Raw genomic sequence first — 20,000 nt, 5'->3', positions numbered from 1 at the left:
CAAAGCGGCCCCCGCGCTGCCGTTTAGAACCATATGGGACAGCCCGAAGGATGAAGTGTACAGTGGAGAGGAGGAGGAGGAGGATGAAGAAGGTAATGGGACCCTACCGCTGGAGGCATGGTCGTGATGATATCCAAGGGGGCACGAAGAGGAAGACGCGGCTGGAGAAGCGGAGGAAGTCGGAGAGGGAGAAGTAGGAGAGTCTGCCAGGATGAGAGCGGGGTAGCTCGCAGCAGCTTGTTGGTATTTAGAAAACAGCGCGTTGGCGAAGTACAGCGAGCTCATAATTTGACGCCGATGATTTGTAGACCCGGGTTGGTTTAATGTCGACCTTTTACGAGGCGCCGTGAGTTATTGGCTGGATATGACTATCTAGATTTACGCAAAAAAAAAGTCACCCACCCCACACACTTCTTCTCGCCCTTCTTTCCAATTGCCTCGTCGACCACGTGACAGACTCGTCCATGTGATATTAAAATGCCCAATGGTCGACGGGGTTTCCCCACGGATGCAATATTATGATGGCAAAATTAGCTGCGACAAAAAAGGAGTGACCGCTGCAACACACAACAAATAAAAACATTTACATAACGCAGTCAATAAGCAGCAGCTCGGAACGTGTTCAGCAATAAACAAAACAACTGAGGCTGACAAATATCCAGCTCCAACTTTAATCTTTACTGTCCCGCTTAGAGCCTGTGAAGCAGGAGAAGTCGTGCGTAAAAGGCGGAAAAGTCCATTAGATGTGATATCGATTGGACTTGGAATTGAATAACGCACGTGTGCAAATCTGCCGACAGGGCCACGAGAAGAAATGGATTTCTTATCCCGACACGTACTTTGCAGAGACCACACCTGCAGCATGGAGGGTCTCACGTAAACAGACAGGCAGAGTGATGGCTGTGAGCATTACAGAGCGTCAGGGACGTTTATACAGTCAAATGTGTCACTTTGAAAACGACTCTGTAATAACACGCTCGATGAAATATTACACCCAAGAGAGGTTTCACTTCCCTTTAATTCAACTAATAATCAAAACAAAAAAAGAGTTACGGGTTCATATTGCCTGGCATCCTACATGCCACGCGCTGGGAGGTATTGGAGCTATAAAACAAATAAATAAAAAAAACACATCCAGAAAGTTAAGTGGGTATTAAAAGTAGCAGAGAATTTGTGTTTTTGTTGAACAAACATGTTTCTCAAGAAATGAAAATCCAGAGAGACTAAAACAAATACATCCAAATAAAATAGACTTTAACAACCTTATTGGTCTGGCTCGGATCTCTGACTTCCTCAATGCAGAGCAGACTCACCTGTACGAGACCACGTCCTTCAAACTGTTGACCTTTCAGCACACAGCGCTGAGTGTAGCTGGATAACATCTCTTGCTGTAATGTTTAACTTGCCCGACAGGACTTAACCCGAAAACAAGCGGGATAACTCAAATATGAACAAGAACATGGTTGTTTGTTCCATCCACATTCATTGGATTTATTTTGTGAGCCTTTTGTTTGTAGTCTGACCTCATCTTTGCTGCTGAGATACACGAACAATGAGCAGATCTTTATGCGTAAAGCACCATGTGGCCGTGTTGGCTCCAAGCTTCAAAACCAATGAAAATAATGACTGCATAATTTCCTATAATCTGAAAAGAGTCAACGAGCAGAGAGGTGATGTTGCCTCGCAGTTTGACAAAACAAGTGAGCTCGTTGTGATTCCATTGTTGTGTATTTGTTGCTGGCGAGTCCAATGAGCCCTCAGATCACTGCCGAGAACAATTTGACTTAAGTCATCCATGATCATAGTTTCCTTCAGTTGTACACAGGTCAGTGGTGGTAAAATGGGACTGTATGTTACAACACACAAGTAAACATTATACAAAGAAATCTTAGAAATAAAGCCTATTTTTTCACCATTAAAACGAAGACAGAAGGTGAGACAAACAACGTAGAAAACTGCACTTCTGCCCGTAGTTCAAAATTCAAAAGCTCTAAATTTACAGTTTTAATTAGTCATTGTTGGAATTTTCTTACATTTCATTCCAAAATCACTTGGGACTTTGCATTAAAAACATTTTTCATGGCCTTACTCATGTAATGCAATCCTGTGTTATAACGCAGTTTTCATCCTTTACATGGTGTCAGTTTTACAATTAAATGATAAATTATCTGGAACTACAATGCAGACAGTAGCTATGGTTCCAGTGCTCATTTGTTGTATAAGACTCATGTGACAGAGAAGGTACTGTATGTTTTTTGATGTCGTGCAAAACAGTAATTCTGGCCCGAAGGTTGGTTCCAATCACGTGCACTATCAATCATTCGGAATCCTTCAGCCTTTTTAAATCAAGATCCATTTTAAAGGGGCAGAATTTGCCATATCACTTTCATTTTGTCCACAAAATATGTGGTGATTTGAACAAAAGTAAACCAGAACCTGTCACAGAATTTGTAACAAACCCGAATGAAACGAATGATACTGAAGAATGTATAGGTATACAAACCAAGAGCAGCAACGCGAGATCCATGACATCCATGACAGGCTTAATCTTCTCCTGATTTGATACTGACCACTGCATACTTTGCAAGATACGCAAAATATGGCACCGCAGTAGTGCACAACCTCTTATTTTATTGATGACTTTACTCAAGCCTGCAGGAGCTTGCACGCCTTATTCTGAGTTTGTCCAACAGAGATGGTTGAATTCCCATCGCAGTACACGAAACCAACTCGACAAATCGGTTTCCCAATCAACGCCTGGAAACACGATCGGTTAAATATTTAACAACTTTGGCAAAAAAGTTGGACTGACGGACGCATCCGTATACAAGCCAATGCGTAAATATCCACACTCCGTGTGTTTGATCTGGCCATATGGAAACAATCCGACCTCAAGTCGTCATCGTGATTATGATGGAAGGCAGTGTAATGGCGAGTATAGAGCCTGTAATAATGTAAGTGGAGGTGGAGGACCGGGTCATAAATAAAGTCATGTTTGAATAGGATGTGGACTCTCTCTCTCTCTCTCTCTCTCTCTCTCTCTCTCTCTCTCTCTCTCTCTCTCTCTCTCTCTCTGGATGTGTGTGTGTGTGTGTGTGTGTGTGTGTGTGTGTGTGTGTGTGTGTGTGTGTGTGTGTGTGTGTGTGTGTGTGTGTGTGTGTGTGTGTGTGTGTGTAGGGATGTTTAAGAGGAGGTTTCCGAGAGTCGAGCCTTGGATGTTTGGCCTTGTGAACTGATCGGGTTTAGCAGTCTGGATGCTGACAGAGCGCACATGAGGGGAAGACGAGACATGGAAAGAGAGAGAATACAGACATATATATTATGAAACATTGCACAAGTTCAGTTAATTGTTTGAGTCGCCTCTTAAGAAGAATTTGCGTTCGCTATAGTGTCATTTTTAGATGAATAAAAATATAAAGGCCTCAAATGTTCACCCATCAACATCATAAGCACTGATCAGTACGTGTGACACCATCTCTTCATGAAGGATTCTGGTAGCAGGTGGGTTATAACTGGCAGCAAGAGAACATTCTGTCCTCAACTCTGTAGAGTCCGAATCAATAAAAAAAGACATCCAAGGGGGGAAAGGTGGTAGAAGTTCACAGGTTTTGATAGAAAGTTTGGAGAACACGCCCATCGCAGTTTGTTGCGCAGTAAAGCGGACATTGGTGGTCATAATGTTGTGGCGTGTAAGATGTGTGCGTGTGTTTGTATGTATGTCAGAGGACCTCAGGTTAAAAAATGATCATGAGATGAGTGTGTTCATGTTAAATCAAATCAAATGCAGGACGACGTGTTTTTCTCAATTTTTTTTATATTTTTTATTTTTATGAATGTTTCTCTTTTTATCTGCACTGTGCGCATGCTTTTTACCCCAAAAAAGAGAAAAAGGAAGACAACATAAAACAAACACCATCGATCAATAACGAACTAAAACGACAATTAGAGTGTGTAAAAAAGTGACCCGACTTACTAAAACGGCATAAATAGGCAGTTTCATGTTGTTGGAAATTTCATTAATTGCTACGTCATCATCATAATCATCGTCATCATCATCATCGTCATCATCAATCATTGCCATAACAACAACAACATAGAAGTGAGAAGTACAGTAAAAAGTGCACCATCATCATTTTAACTTAAAAACTATACAGCTGCCAAAGATAAAATTGTTAATGATAAACTTCTAACAATATAGAAATGTTTCCACGATAATTGTTCCACAAAGAAAGGAAGCTATCATTTTCTTTTTTAATTTTTTTCTTTTTTTTATGTTTGTTTTGTTTTTCACACTAGTAGACTATGTTGTTTGCTTGAGTTGGATTGATTCACCCCCTCCCACGTCAATTTGATTATTTGTTCCCTCTTTTCTTCATGAATTGCTCTTTTTTTTCAGTCTGCAGCCAGAGGCAAGAGGCCACTCTGTGTCAGTCCGGCTCTTTTCCCATCCAGAAGAGACAGCTCCAGTCCGATGGCCTCAGTCAGGACAGACCCCCACCCCTACCCCCACCCCCCACCCTCCATCCATCACCCCTTTACACCTCTTCCATCCACCTTTTCAAACACCTTTAAATCTGCTTATGGGTCTTCTCGCAGCAATCTTCGTTTACGGAGGCCTGTGACCCAGCGGTGCCTGCCACCACCACCGACCCTCCTCCACCTGCTCCTCCTCCGCCTCCTCCTCCACCTCCCTCCCCGGAGCTGCCACTCCCGCCGCTCTCCCTCAGCTCCTTCTCCCGCCGCTCGCGCTCCACCGCCTCCTGCTCGCTCTTGCTGCTGGGGAACTTGTCCTTGTTGTTCTCCTTCTTCCACTTCATCCTCCGGTTCTGGAACCAGATCTTCACCTGCCGCTCCGTCAGCGCCAGCGCATGCGATACCTCGATGCGGCGCTTGCGCGTCAGGTAGGGGTTGAAGAGGAACTCCTTCTCCAGCTCCAGAGTCTGGTAGCGGCTGTAGGTCTGCCGGCCGCGTCTCCTGCCCGCAGCTACTGGGGGGAAGAGGAGGGAGAGGGGGGAGGAAGGGGGAAACACAGGCGGGGGGGGGGGGGGGGGGTTATTAGAGACGAAATTCCTATTTGGTCACTGGTCATTAGTTTATCTCCGTCTTTCATATGAACCCCCGAAACCCAGTAAACCTCAACATGAGAGTGGACACATATGAATAATATGTTATCAAAGGTCAAGGAGGAATTACCTTTTTTTATTTATTTTTTTTAGTTTATATTACAACTCTAAACCCTTATTAAATGGACGAAACTAAACTTTGTCCTTTCGAAACCACACAAATCTCTTTGCATCATGCGTAAAGGAAGATAAAGTGTACCTATATGATAACTAGGAATATTGGCTCACGTCATACAGCAGTAATAATAATCGTCATGCTGTGGGTATTTTGTGAGAATATTGAACATGAATCGGGAATATATTGCTCTTCTAAATCTGCCCCAGTTCTCAATGCAATCTGCTCCTCTTTGAGTCATGTAGTTGCTGTTTTTTTCTGTCCTTTTGAATTAGACCTTCTTTCTGTGCCCCCCCCCCCCCCCCCCCCCCCCCCCGCTCAAGCCAGTCACGTTATCTGTCCTTTGGTGTAACGGTCTGATAAAAACGCAATACTGCAATATTCTTTGTCTTAATTCCAAGAAAATGAATAATTTTTTTTATGAAATTTGCATTGCAAATGGACAAACTGGTATTAAAACCACTGAGTGTGGTTCAATTTAAATAGTGTCTCTGTAGCAAATAAAGAAAACCGTTATCCTTAAAACACACACTTACAATAAACTACCATAATGTGTCAATGTCATGAATTACCGCTAAAATGCAACTAATGCAAAGAAATCATGAGATGCTCACGTGTATTTACAGACGCACCATAAATAGGAACACGCGCACACACAGCCGTTTGTTACACTGACATTCACTTCGTGGAGACTCGCGCTGATAAATAGAACTAGTCCTGCTAATTACCTGAACCTGCCTACATCGTGATTACAGCCACTTGTTCAGGACCTCACAATGTGATTGTGTAAACACATTTAGTTCCCACAGCATCAATAAGAGCCGGAGCATGCACACGCTTCATTCAAGATGAAAAAAAAAACAAAAAACAGAGTCCTTCTGTCAGACGCTCCAACGCGCCTCAACAATCACTGGACACGCACTTAGAGACGCGCACATGAATATTTGATTTGTTAACTCTTTTATTAGGAGAAATTATTCAAGGCAGAAGAGATTAAAGGCAAAAAAAATGCCTTCAATTAGAAACGGAACAGCCTTTCACATCCTTTACCGGCTTGCAAGGCTCTTCGTCTCTGTTCCCTCACAAACGCAAGCAGAGATCGAAAATTCAACAAAGGTTCTGAATGACACGCACATTAATTTTCAACCATACTAATAATATAAATGAACAAAATATAATTCTCCTCGGCCACAATATGTTTCTCCACAAAAATGTCAATTCCCCCGCTCGTCATAAACCAGAAAATGTTTCAGACTAAAGAGGGTGAATATAAAAGTGAAATCTAACAGCAGACTCTCCGGACATTTGTGATTATATTTCCATAAAACTGTTTGTCTTTCTTCTTGATTGTGGTGCCATAAAAAGCGGCGCTGCTGCGCCATGGAAAATAAATTTGCCAGCGATCATAAAAAGCTTTGAAGTAGAAACTGCTGCTTCTAAATCACTGATCTGAAAGAAAATTCAGATTTTACAAGAGCAGAGTTGATTTGTTGTAAACACCCAAAAGAAAGAGAAGGAATACTGCGAAGGAAAGACATCGCAACCTTGCTCGGACTTGAATGCTGTGGAGCAGAGGAATAATAGACTGTGGAGCTTCATTGGAAGTATTAGTGTTTGCAGACGGCGAACACACACGAAAACACACTCTGTCTCCAGGATGGTACCGTTTCAGGATGAAATTAAAGGGCAATGACTCGGTGGAAGAGCATTTGTCCTCATAATCACAGAGAACTCCTGTACTGCCTTATTATATTAGGCTATATTATATTTTACAGCCTGTAGATAAAGGATGGAAACGTCTTCAACCCACATTATATAAGTGTATCTCCAGCAAACCAAGTCTGGCAGGTTAAAAAAAAAGAAAAAAAAAAAAGTAGAATGACTGTCATGGTCTTTTTTTAATTTCCAGAGAGAGTCCGTGTGTGGGCGCAGAGCCGCTTTTTATGGACAAATGTACAGCAGCAGAAGACAAGAGAGCCTTTATGGAAATGCACGAACTTGTAAGTGATGTAGATGTCTTGTATGTGTTATCTGTCACCGGGCTGGCGCCGTGATTTCGTGCTATAGGGGCTGGAGGGAAGTGGGCGCCACATTCACTGCTGTCACTAGGCATGAATTACGGGAAATGAGAAACACTTTCCAAGATAAAATAACAGCTCGGACTCTTTGATCCGAAAGATTTTACTTTTTTTTTTTTTTTTGCCACGGAAGAACATGCACGGGGAATTTAACCTCCAACCTCGGTGAGGTGCGCGGAGCGAGTGGAGATATATTCAGATTTTCTCTGGCAGTTATCATCTATTTTGCATATTGCAGAGAAATAAACACAAAACAGGTGTGAGATTATGAAACATTTTAAGACCTATTGCGTTTCAAACCTTTACAAAGCCAATTAGATAAGAGCTAAACAAATGCGCGGCAGTTGACATTTGGAGGAGGGTGAAGAGAGGTATTCACAGGACTGCAGATGCCCCGGCAAAAAGAACCAATGCCATTACAGACGTGCATTCATTCTGCGGCTTAATCACATTTCTGTTCTGTTCTTTTTTTCATCTCTAAGGTCGCACAGAGAAATCATTTATCAACCACTGGGCTAAAGTCGTAAAACTGACTCATATTCAGCGGCGTGGAGTCAAACTTGGAGATATTAAAAGTGCTGCTTAAGGCCCCAGACGTATTTCCAACCGGTAGCAAGTCTTTTCTGTCAGGAGATTGTAACATAAAAGGTGCGGGGGTGTATATAACGCATATGATGAGATGGGTGCCCCCTCGTTAAAGGGAAATTTCCAAGGTAAACGTGGAGTTATAACAAGCCTCCGCACTCCCTCCTTCCGCTTTACGCTCAAAAATGTTTTTGTTTTATTTGTCTAACACTAAATCGTTTCACTTTGAAGCGATAATACGCCAACAAACTGTCTCGAACTGTTTGAAACCGGAGCTTGGATCTTGTAACGGTGCAGGAGCTTACATGGCTCGACGTCCCCCCCCCCCCCCCCCCCCCCCCCCCCCCCCCCCCGTTCTTGCCCCCACTCGTCCGCACACAAAGCAGCCGGCACGCCGTTAAACTCAAGAATACTGCAAGATAACTGTTAATCATCACTAATCATTATCATCACGTTTAGAGAAAACCGAGACTGGGTATGTCCTTCTCAAATTCACATTTACTGAAGCTGGGGATGATTCGAGTCCCCCCCCCCCCCCCCCCCCCCCCCCCCCACCTCCCTCCAAAAAAACGTTAGAGAAAATATATACTGTACATAGCCTACATTAAAAAAGGGGTTCAAACATACAGACGATGACTTATAAGCAGAGTGAAGAGAAATGGAAAGGTTCGTAAAACTGCGAATCAGCTGCTAACATTACTACTGTCTTGTCGGTATGTTAAAGGATGAAATGGGGAGTTGCTGAGGATCATAGAACTGTGTTTCTTTTTCTAACTGCGGTTTTTTTTTTTTTTACTGCACATAGCCACAAAAAGTCCTGTACCGGCCATTATCATCACTTCAAACATATAACCGAGAACATAAGCCATAAAATAAACTCTCTCTCTCTCTCTCTCTCTCTCTCTCTCTCTCTCTCTCTCTCTCTCTCTCTCTCTCTCTCTCTCTCTCTCTCTCTCTCTCTCTCTCTCTCTCTATCTATCTATCTCTCTCTCTCTCTCAACAGATACAAAACACTTTTTTTTGCATAATCTCACTTATTGTGGTTTTGTTATCAAACCCACCCAAATTAGTGATAGATATTTTTACTCTCTTGTGATTTATTATTTCTTTCTAATAATTCAACCGACAGTGCTTGTTCATTCGCGCGGACACACACACACACACACACACACACACACACACACACACACACACACACACACACACACACACACACACACACACACACACACACACACACACACACACACACACACACACACACACACACACACACACGTCGTACAGTCTTCTGGAGAATGATTTGGATATTTCAGTGAGCGGCTCAGTCAGCTTGAAGAGTTAGTGGATCACACACGATGCGAAGGAGCGAGTAATACTTTCCTTCTTCCGCACATAGATGTACTTCCTGGCCGCCTTAACCGTGCTGAGACCCGGCTACCGAGTTACAAGTAATCCCCCAGACCACAGCCAAGTCGTAAAAGAAAAATAAAAAAGGAGCAGTGCAAGTTTACTCGGGGTCAGAGCTCCATGTCTCAGGTTTAGTGTGTGTGTGCGTGTCTTCGTGAGCTTCCTGCAGGAGTTTGTCATGTGAAGTGCCTCTTCCCCCAACACCACCATCTCCTGTCCATTCTGCGATTCCCTTTCTCCTATCCTTTATCCCGTTCTCTCTGTATATGGCGGGGTAATTAAACAATAAAGTCATTGACAAGTTTTGGTGCTGCCAATAAAACCATAAATGTGCTTTTGTCTCACGCTTTTAACGCAGGGACCTCGGATTGCCTTCCCAATAAAAAGCTGCTTTTAAAGCCACTTTTCCAACTTTTCACCCGCGGTGTGACTACACGTTTCACCCTGCTTTTTGCAGAGCAGCAGCTTTGCGCTCACTCACCTTGTAGAAACGGAGATAACAGCACGCTTTCAACGACTCAAAGAAGAAGGTAGAAAGAAAACAAGCCCCGGGGTGGAGAGTCTCCTCACCTTGCGGCCTCATCCAGGGAAACAGCTGCGTCGGCGATGGGCTCTGCTCGGTGCCTTCCGCGTCCTCGCCGCCGAGTCCGGGCGCGCCTCCCAGCTTACAGTCGCTGTACTGGACCAGATCCGCGTCCTGGGCGCCGAAAAGCGTCTGCCGTTGCAGGGCGTCGTATCCGTAGAAATTCCCCGGCTCGCCGTGGCATGTGACCGCGCAGGGGCTCTGCTGGTACGGGTTGCTGGGCAGCGTGGAGGCGCTGTGGTGGTAAAAGTCCTGGATCTGCGGAGCGTGCTGGAAGGTGGCGCCGGAGCCGGGGCCGTACACCACGGTGGGCCGGCTGCCGGCCAGGTCCTGCGCGAAACCGCACTCGTAGTAGTTTGGGCGTAACGAGTCTCCACTTTTATATTTGGAGAAGAGCGAGTTGACGAAATATGAACTCATCGTTGTGTGTTTCAGTTTGTGTTGGTGGCGGCAGAGTTGTGCTGGACGAAGCGGCCGCTGCCGGCTCGTGTTTTCTTATTTTGCTGCTTCTGTCGCGCGCTTCTAGGCAGGAGACACACACGCACACTGACCCACACTCTCGCACACACACACACAGACGGAGGGGAGGGAGAAAGTGAGGCAGGTCTGCCGCCGGTGTCGGTGACCGTTGTTGTGGTGTTTCCCCCCCTCACGGCCACCACAGAAGAGCCGGTTGCGGTGTGAATAACGGTGATTGTAGCCGACCAGAGCGGTAACAGCCACAGCGACAACCACTGGGAGAAGAATCACAATAATCACACCAATTCCATAAAATCTCCAGCGAGGAAAAAGAAGAAGAAAAAGAAGAAGAAGAGGAAGAAGCAGAGGAGGAAGGGCTCGTGCGCATCACAATTCCGGTGTTAGCGCTGTAAGCGGGAGCCCTGTCGCGCTCTCAAACGGGTTTTCCGTGATTTACTCCTCTGCAAATGAGTTGTTTCATATTTTTTCTCTCTCTCTTTCTCTCCCTCTCCCCTCTCTCTCTCTCTCCTCTCTCTCTCGCTCGCTCAATCTCCCTCTCTTTCTTTCTCCTGGCCTCAGTGTGTGTGTGTGTGTGTGTGTGTGTGTGTGTGTGTGTGTGTGTGTGTGTGTGTGTGTGTGTGTGTGTGTGTGTGTATGTGTATGTGTGTGTCGGTTTCAGGGATAATTTGCATCTATTATCAGCTCTTCATCCCATTGGCTTTTGCGCGCACGTAGAGGGACGTGCACGGGCGCGCGCAGACACTAACACATGCGCATACACACATACACACGCGCGGTCTGTTGACGATGGTCTCCTCGAGGAGCTGTCCGCACGTCCGTGGTGATGCAAAAAAGGGAGTGAGGCGGTGTAGAAAGAGGGGTGAAGAAGGAAAAGAAGAAAAAGAGTGTGGAGTGGAATAGGTGCTGCATTTACGCGGAGGAGGGGGAGTGTGTATGTGTGTGTGTCAAAGAGGTGCCGTTTTGCATCTGATCAAGCGCACCCACACACGCACGCACACACACACTCACGCACAAACACAAACCTATTCTCCAAGCCAACATCCCAAAGAAGAAAGGATCTTTCCGCCTTTGAATCGGGGTAGATGTTGGCCGGTAATGGCTGTGTTTCGATGCATCTTTGAAAACATGTATTCATTAATTGCCCCCCTCTCATTTCTGCCTTTTAAAACGGAGTGATTGGTGTCGGTGGCAATAAGGATCGAGGCCCGAAAATGTCAAAGAGAGAGAGACATTCACACACGCTGAGAAGGAGAGAGAGGGAGATGAGAGTGTGGAGGGGGGCAGTAGCTTCCTAATTGGTATCGGTTTTAACAACTAACTCGCCTATAAATGTAATTGACGTTTTAAAAACAAGTTGTTGGAGCCTTTTCTAGTCTTCATTTCCATCCTCTCGCGGCCGCTGCTGGTCAGGAAATAAACGAGCTCGGAAGCATGCTCTCTGATCGTCGTATACTTTTATAAATGTGATCTCCATAAACATGCAAAAATGAGAAGCAGGAAGGGTAATAGGCTCGGAGAAAGTGGCTGTAAACGCTTTAACAAACTATAAAGTGGAGGGGGCAGTGTTTGCTTGTTTACGTCTTTCCAGCATACAAGCAGAGAAAGAGGGGGTGGACTCCTCTCGGCTCCTAAACCATTCAACCTGCTCAGTATTTAATTGTCATTTTTTGTGCCTATTTTGTTTTTACACGAAGCTGTGGGCCTTCCTGTTCGGGTGTGAGCCGAGCTACTTGGAGCATTTATTGAACGAGAGATGAGTTGTGGCAAGGTTGACTTCGGCCTCCTCGATCAGCCGGGCCCCATAAAAAGAAAGATACTCTAAAAGCGCAGGGATTATGGTTAAAAGAAGAAAAAAAAAGAGGCTCGCTGCTTTATTCAACTGTGATAGAGATCCCAATTCAATACAATTTAGTAGAGGAGTGAATAATCAAACCCACAGATGATGTTAATCATCTTATCATAAGAAAGTTTCTTCAATCATTTTCAGCCGAGCGTTGTCGTTCCTCAAATAGCCCCAATCAAGGCCAGATTATAATTACGTCAAATTAAGTAACACCAAACCACTTTCCAATTTATCCCCCAGAATATAATCCTACTAAAACACTTAATATCGTCTAGCACAATAAAGACTTTGATGACGAGTCTTTGTTGCCTTGCATGTAAGAGGAAAATGTCTCTTTTTTGTGATCCACACCCGGAACGTGAAGAAGAAGTACAGGAACCATGCAAGCTACGTTAAAGGGTAATTCCTGGAAAACTCACAAGAAAAAGACAATTAATTACCTTCAGAATCCTAAAAAGTTCAATAAGGACCGTGAACATCCACCACATGAGACTGGAGCCGTAAGAAAGACCAAAGCTCTGGATGTCAGTATGGACATCCAGTTACTACTGAATGCGTCTTTACGCGGCATGTCCTGCAACGTTTTCAGGTTTTTCGTGGTAGATGACTGATTTAAGATTGCAGTTGAATGCATTGCTCTGCTTGTAGATTTTAAACCCTTCAAGTATAAACATGCAACCCTCCCAGCCTCTCCCAATCAACACAGCTCTGCATGTTAGACAGACAACAAGGGAAATAGCGCAAGGTGTGTGCGTGCTTGGTGTGAATTTTGTACCGGTAAAAATAAACATTTCCTGGCCGGTCTATACGTATCCTGCATGCCTATGGGTTATTATTTTCCAAGGTCTCAACCCTTCCTCTTTCTCGGCTGTATGTGATGTGTGAAGATCTGCTGGCTCGAGATGACATTACGTTCTGAGCCGAAGTAAAACAAACATGATCAAATCACTTCACTTCATCGTGAAAATACCAATTTTAATACAGTGGAAAGAGGAACGGATGGAGTTTTACGCCCTTAAAAGGGACAGTGAAAGTGCCTTTTTTCAACACAGCTTCAGGCAAAGGCCGGTGTCATTGGTGGAGCAAGATCGCCATCAAGCGGCGGCTGGAGTAAAGGCCACAGGGGGAGGGGGTGGAGGAGTGAAGCCCGGCCTGTAATGCGGCTTTATGGTTCTATTAAATCCGCACATAAAGCTAAATAAGCTCCTTTAAACTCAAACTGCACGTTGTAATTTGAAGCCCAATGGAAGGGCCAATTTGGGATTCAATGGAGAAAAAAAAGTAAACCTGAAATGAAAAAAAGACTTTTTGTGTGGAAATAAAGATAACGAAGAAATCAGTGCACACATGTGATATCTTAAGTACAATTTGGCCATAAATTACCACTACTACTCTCCTAAAAACTGTTCAAAACAAGGCAAATAATGTGTTAAATTGAGTATTAGTAATCTTGAGATTGAAGCATCAGTATTGAAAGATCAGCTGAAATGTGTCTCACGTAAGAAAAAGCTACTCGAGCTGCTCTGAATCACCGACATTTAACTTTTCACGTTACTTGTTTAACCTAAATCAGTGTTTTTTCCATCTTTATGCACAGAAGTAAACCTCATCGAGAAAGCGCTGATCGTTGTCCATTTATAAATGTAAAGTTTTATAGTTTCATGTGCAATTTGGTATTATGAAATAACGATTCTTCTTGGTATGTATGTGTTTGGTTGTGTTTAGTAGCACAGTAACAAAGAGAGACACATTTTTATACCATGTTTTATTCATACTACAGGAATTTCTAATTATTGTGAGTTAATAGCGACTCGGTTATGAGACGCCTTTCATAGAAATACAGAAATTTCAATTAATGATTACATCAATATTACTTCCTTTTTTAAATATCTTGAGTTATTTTTTAATAGGTTTTATATTGTCTTTGGCTTCATTTTGCTATTGATCGAAGCTGTGAATATTATCTCAAGTAAATATAAACGTGTTGACTCTGAAGTCCAGTGCAGCTCGGACAAAACCCTTTTATTACCGCAGCAGATCGTTACTTTTATGTTGAAGGAACCCGGCATGTGTGTGTGTGTGTGTCTGTACGTGTGAGAGTGTGTGTGAGGGTGTGTAAGTGCAGGCGGTACATTACGGGCTGTAAACAGACTGTAAAAAAGCCGTTGTTGTCATTATCTGAAGAGACGTCTGCGGCCCACATTCTCACTTTCTCCTGACAGCACCGAGGAAAAGGACAAATACTGAAACACTGTCGGAGCAGAATCACATATTAATACGTGTGTTTTGATTACAGATTAAAGAAAAACGAAAAGAAAGGTTGGAGGCGGATCCTGAACACCCCCAACACTCTAGCTGTGCAGCCGGAAAGGAAGCCTGAGAGCCGGCCACACCGGCTTTGGGGGCCTCCAGTGTGTGTGTGTGTGTGTGTGTGTGCGTGTGTGTGTGTGTGTGTGTGTGTGTGTGTGTGTGTGTGTGTGTGTGTGTGTGTGTGTGTGTGTGTGTGTGTGTGTGTGTGTGTGTGTGTCTGTGTGATTTCGGGAGTTTATGGCTCTGGTTGTGAGGATGCACTGAAAGACAAAGGGAGGTCGGATAGGAAACAACACACACACACACACACACACACACACACACACACACACACACACACACACACACACACACACACACACACACACACACACAGAAAAACCATAAAACTCCCAAAGCTAAAAAGAAGAGGAGGAGGAAGAGGAGGTGATGATGGGAGGTGCAGGAAGGAGACTTCCCATCGCTTCCTCGAGCAGTTTTCGGCCTCGGACGCTGCTCTGCCTTCACGTCCGGTCCTCCTCATCACGCGCTGTCTCATCCAACCGTCTCTCCACCTTCTCGCTGCTGGTGCTCCATTCAAAAGCCCCAAATAAATTCACGCACGACTATTTGAAAGTTTTCCTCTAATATTCCCCCCAATCTCTCTCTCTCTCTCTCTCTCTCTCTCTCTCTCTCTCTCTCTCTCTCTCTCTATCTCTCTCTCTCTCTCTCTCTCTCTCTGTGGCTCTTCCTCGTTTGTCTCCTCTCTCTTCTCTCAGCGTGTTTGCTTTACAGCCGTTTAGTTCTTAACCTTCAGAAATTTATACGCTATAAACTTTTATTGCCGTCATATTCTTTTATTGCGCCGCACCACATCGGATCCTCTCTCTCTTTCCCTCTCTCTCCTCCTCCTCTCCCCTGCTTTTCCTTCTTCCTCTTTGCAGTTTTTACGACAGTCGGCGGCGGCTTCTACCAACGCATCCGCTCCAGCATCCCTCATCACGTCCACCTCCACCTCGCCTGTCTCTCTCTCTCTGAGCGTCTCTGCGTCCCAGGAGCGCGCAGCTACATCCTGCTGCTGCTTCTTTCTCAGTTTGATAATAGGAAGTGTGCTACCCAACTGACGTGAGAAAGAAGGAGAAGAAGAGGAGGAGGAGGAGGATGAGGAGGGAGGAAAGCTACTGGAGCTTTATTGGTCCAAAGGGGGAAATATCAGACTTTTTTTCTTCTAAAGCGAAATAAAATAAAACAAATGAAACAAACCCTGACGGTCCTTTCGGACTGGCGAAGTCCACTTGTGGTTTTACAATTACTGAAGAAATAAATGCAGGAATATCCCCATCCGTCCCGAGAAGCAACAAGAAATCAAACCGCTCTGAGTTTCTTCTCTTTTTTTCAAAACTTTTTTTTTTTTTTCCTGTTGACGCAGGGCTGCTGCGAATGCAGATGGATGTGAAACATTTGGAAGAAACGGAGCGATGGGCCGCTTCAGCGGTTGTCTAAGTAATGGGCCAACAGAGGCGAAATCCACGCCAAACAAATAATACGAGGCTGTCGGCAGCAAACGGAAATCTTCATGAGAAATTTCCAGGGAATACAGATTTTCTTATTGACTGCTTTTTGGTTTGTGGTGTGTTTTTTAAATATGTATGTTTACGTACTGGATTTATTGTTCTTCAAAGACAACATGAATTCTTTAATATCAACATTTTTTTTTCACCACCTTGGATATGTTGTAGCCACATAGACTAAAGTATGTTTGAATTAGTTAAAAAAAAAATAAAAATCTAAATATGGACAAGGGTTCATATCATTCAGTATTTGCTTCCTGATTTGTATAGCTATGTTATTTTTATATATTAGTTGATGAATGCATGATTGTAAGTAAGTAAGTAAGTAAGTAAGTCAGAAATTGCAGTCACTCTTTTAAAATATTTTCAGATTATCCATAATTTCAGTGAACAGAACATATTTAAAACACCATAAACGTTAATAAGACAAGTGATTTAAGTATTTGTGTTACTTCTTTATAATGGTAAATGTTACAAAGTCTATTATTATTATTTTCATCAATATAATATTAATAATAATAATAACAATAATAATGATAATAATAATAATAATAATAATAATAATAATAATAATAATAATATTTATTATTATTATTATTACTTCTGGATTATTATTATTATTATTATTATTATTATTATTATTATTATTATTATTATTATTATTATTATTAATAGTAGTAGTAGTAGTAGTAGTAATAGTGAGTAGTAGTGGTAGTAGTAGTAGTAGTATTTACTCTGTAGCTCGTATCATTCCTAGTGTCCACATCAATCATTTTTAGTTTTAATTTTATTTTTTATTTTTTTCAAACTTCCGTTTTTGAAACTGGATCTTGTTCCGCCCTGTCACATGGGCTGTTGTGATCCTGTGTTTGATGTTATTTCTCACACTTCTTTCCGGCGGCTCACAAGCTGCTCTACCATGTGGACGCATTGCTATCATCTCTGCATTTGATGCTCTGATGGAGCGTTTCTTGATCCCAGCTGGAACGTGTGCGCAGCAGCCAGCAGCGCGCAGCAGCTGATGCGATCTGATCCATACAGCCGTCTGTATCAGAGGGGCCATAACTCCCCGTGAGGAAATGTATGCACATGAATGATATTCTGAGCCGCTTGGTGAATTATAGAAGTAAAGCGGCTCATTCAGTTTGTGGCAGTGTGTGAGTGTGCGTGCGTAAAGTGAAGCCCGCTCATTATCTGTGGACTCTGTTTTAATAAGAGAGGATAAAGTGACGACATGGTGGATTGGCCGTGCTCATCTCGGGATGAAATATGATTTCTTGCCAGCAGCAGTGTCTGAAAATATCTCTTAAATGAGGGAGTATAGCTGCTAAATCACAGCACAATGAGCCAATCTGGATTGTTCCACTGAGTGGTTGAGTTCAGCTTGGGTGGAGAGAAGGTGGTGGGTTTGAGTCCACTTCTGTTTGCATATTCTTCTTGTGGATTTGTGGGTTGTTTCACCAGGTTTTCACAGGGAGTGTGTGTCTGTCCAGATTGACTGCTGACCTGTCCAGCTGAAACTTGACCCTTTGTTTGCTGCAGATCCAGCAACAAGACGTTTCAGCTAGAAGCAGCACTATAGTTGGGATCTTGCTTAAAGGTTGATGTATCTCTCAGCAAATGTGTGTCATTGAAAAAGTCCAGACTGAAAGAAGCTGAGTGGTGGTGAACAAACTGCAGCTGACACTCTGAAAATTGTACTTCTGGATTAGTATCTCACTTCCACGAACATCACACTGGCCATGACCCCTCCCGGTATTACTGCATCTTGCTTTAACCTGACCTGTAGTGGTGTTGCTGCCTGCAGCGCTCTGGTCGATTTACTACACCCCGAGCAGGATACAGCAGCTTGCAGTATTCTGCTCCTCTCCCAGGATGGCAGCGGGCTCTGAGGCTGGCTGTGAGGAGGCCATGCAGGGGGGAGAACATGGCTTGCTGGATTTAATGTAGCCCCGACCCTGTTAGACCTCAGAGAAGTATCACAATCATCCGCCGTCAACTTCGCACATGGTTTATGGGGCGTCTTTGTGGGGGCCTGAGCCTAAATCTGCCTGGAGCTCAAGGCCTGGACAGGCTTTGTTGGTGAGGGGTGAAACACACTTATGAGCAAAATGTTTCCACTGGCTTCACGGTCAACAGGGACACGTCCACAACCACACATCTGGAAGCATTATATAGCCTTGAAGCCCAAATAATCAGCATCAGTTACACTTTTGCTCAATTTCATTCCGATATTGGGATTTCAGTGGAAAATATTGTATATGTTCAACCTTTCAGTCTTTGTTCTGTGATCAAAAACTTCATGTATGTAGTTGCTGTAAACCATGTGTGTCACACATTAAATGTAGGCAGATCATCACTGAATGCTTAAACAAAATACATGTTTTCAAATTGCCTCTTACATTCATCAACTGCAGCAACATACAATCCTCAGCTGGATTCTGAGATATAGATGAGAATCAATGCTTCAAGTTAATGTTATCATTTTTGTACTATATTGCTTGACTACAAGCAATCCATGCTGCTGTTGCTTGGGAAAAGATACAAGATATCCACCATCTCCACGCCATCTAAATACATGTGTAGTTTGAAATATCAAGTTTCTAAGGTTCCCAGCTGACTCTTGAAAAGGTCTTCTATCTTTAAAATTCATAGTAACTAAACCAAATGTGTGTGTTTGTAAAAATCGGAAATTAAATCTTATTGTTTCAGTCGATTTTAAGAGAGGATTGTTTTATGTGGCCACATGAATAATTGATGTTCAGAGAAAGAAAATCTTGATTGAACTTAATAAAAACAAACAGAATTGACAGTTTCATGAATATCTGTTACGCTGACAAAATAGAATAGAATTGAATATAATATAATATAATAGAATAGAATAGAATAGAATAGTAATACTTTTTTACAGTAATTCCTGTGGGAATTCTTGTGTCTCCTCACAGAAAGGACACAGCATAAATAGCACAGAAGTTAAAACATAACTTCTGAGTAAAGTTGAATAAATAATATTTGATGTCTTATTGCCACAGAAACGAAGGATCCCCTGTGATTCTGGATCCTCTTTTCTGAGACCATCTCCTCCACACCACTGGGCTTTTGGTCCATTTCCTCGTTGATGGCACCCAGGGATGAAATTCCATGTCTACCTTGGAGGGAAGACCCCCCCCCCCCCCCCCCCCCCCCCCCCGCCCTTCCCCAACCAACCAACCAATTCAAACCTTTTACGTCTTTGTCACAGACACAGTGTGTATGGTTGAAAGTTACTGTAAAGAGCTCTTTTTTATTGATTTATTTATTTATGAAATAGTCACAGTTTATTATTGTGGTTTCATGCTCGCACGTGAGATCCAACCCACTCCGACTTTAACGACTTTATGGGTGGTTTTATCATTGGAGGGGAATCCTTGAAATATGAGCTTCAGGTATTTAGCAACTTCGTTACTTTCAGTTTTGTGTGGAAGCAGCTCTACGTGGTTGTGGTGACTCTGGCGTGAAGCAGCTCTTGTGTTTGTTGGTGTGATCATGGGCGTGCTGTGTGTGCAGCCCAGTCTCCACGATACAGAAACATCTGCTGCAGGACTCCTCGCTGTTCCAGCTCTTTTTATGGCTCCAGCTGACTGTTTGGCCTCTGCTGCACAATGAGCTGTGGATCATTCCGCCTCCCTGATGTCGAGGTCTGTTAGTCAAAGATCGAAACACCGAAAATCCTTGAGAACATTTATAACACCACAACCGCAACTCACCCAATGAAAATTATTATTTGGACATTTTAATAGGGAAAAAGCAGAAGAAAAATCAGAAAAAATTCAGAATTACGAAGAAAAATTCGATAGTTTTAGAGAACAGAATGCAATGTGGTGGAGCTGTGCGGGGGAAACGGATCCACGACCTCAAGTATTTCTGAAATCTTCCGAATGCAG

The 20,000-nt window shown here is 43.3% G+C and overlaps 2 protein-coding genes across 2 annotated transcripts in view; both read right to left on the bottom strand.

Moving 5' to 3' along the window:
- The window catches only part of LOC308124884 (homeobox protein Hox-B7-B-like), a 6,867-nt gene extending 6,427 nt beyond the window's left edge, over window positions 1-440 (bottom strand). The window contains exon 1 of the mRNA XM_080488241.1: window positions 1-440. This exon is cut by the window's left edge and continues 238 nt beyond it. Coding sequence (XP_080344367.1) covers window positions 1-285 — 285 coding nt within the window. The 5' untranslated portion in view covers window positions 286-440.
- A 4,128-nt stretch (window positions 441-4,568) lies between these two features.
- hoxb8a (homeobox B8a) lies at window positions 4,569-10,314 on the bottom strand (the record flags this gene model as incomplete). The annotated part of the gene is made up of 2 exons (XM_080487258.1): window positions 4,569-4,987; window positions 9,882-10,314. 2 exons carry the CDS (start codon window positions 10,312-10,314, stop codon window positions 4,569-4,571), a joined length of 852 nt encoding a protein of 283 aa, XP_080343384.1.
- Between the last annotated feature and the right edge of the window lie 9,686 nt (window positions 10,315-20,000).

Source organism: Lipophrys pholis (assembly GCF_963383615.2).
Source record: "Lipophrys pholis genome assembly, chromosome: 19".
NCBI classification, from domain to species: Eukaryota; Metazoa; Chordata; class Actinopteri; order Blenniiformes; family Blenniidae; genus Lipophrys; species Lipophrys pholis.
The sequence above is the reverse complement of the archived record's forward strand: the minus strand, read 5'-3'. Positions and strand labels throughout refer to the sequence as shown.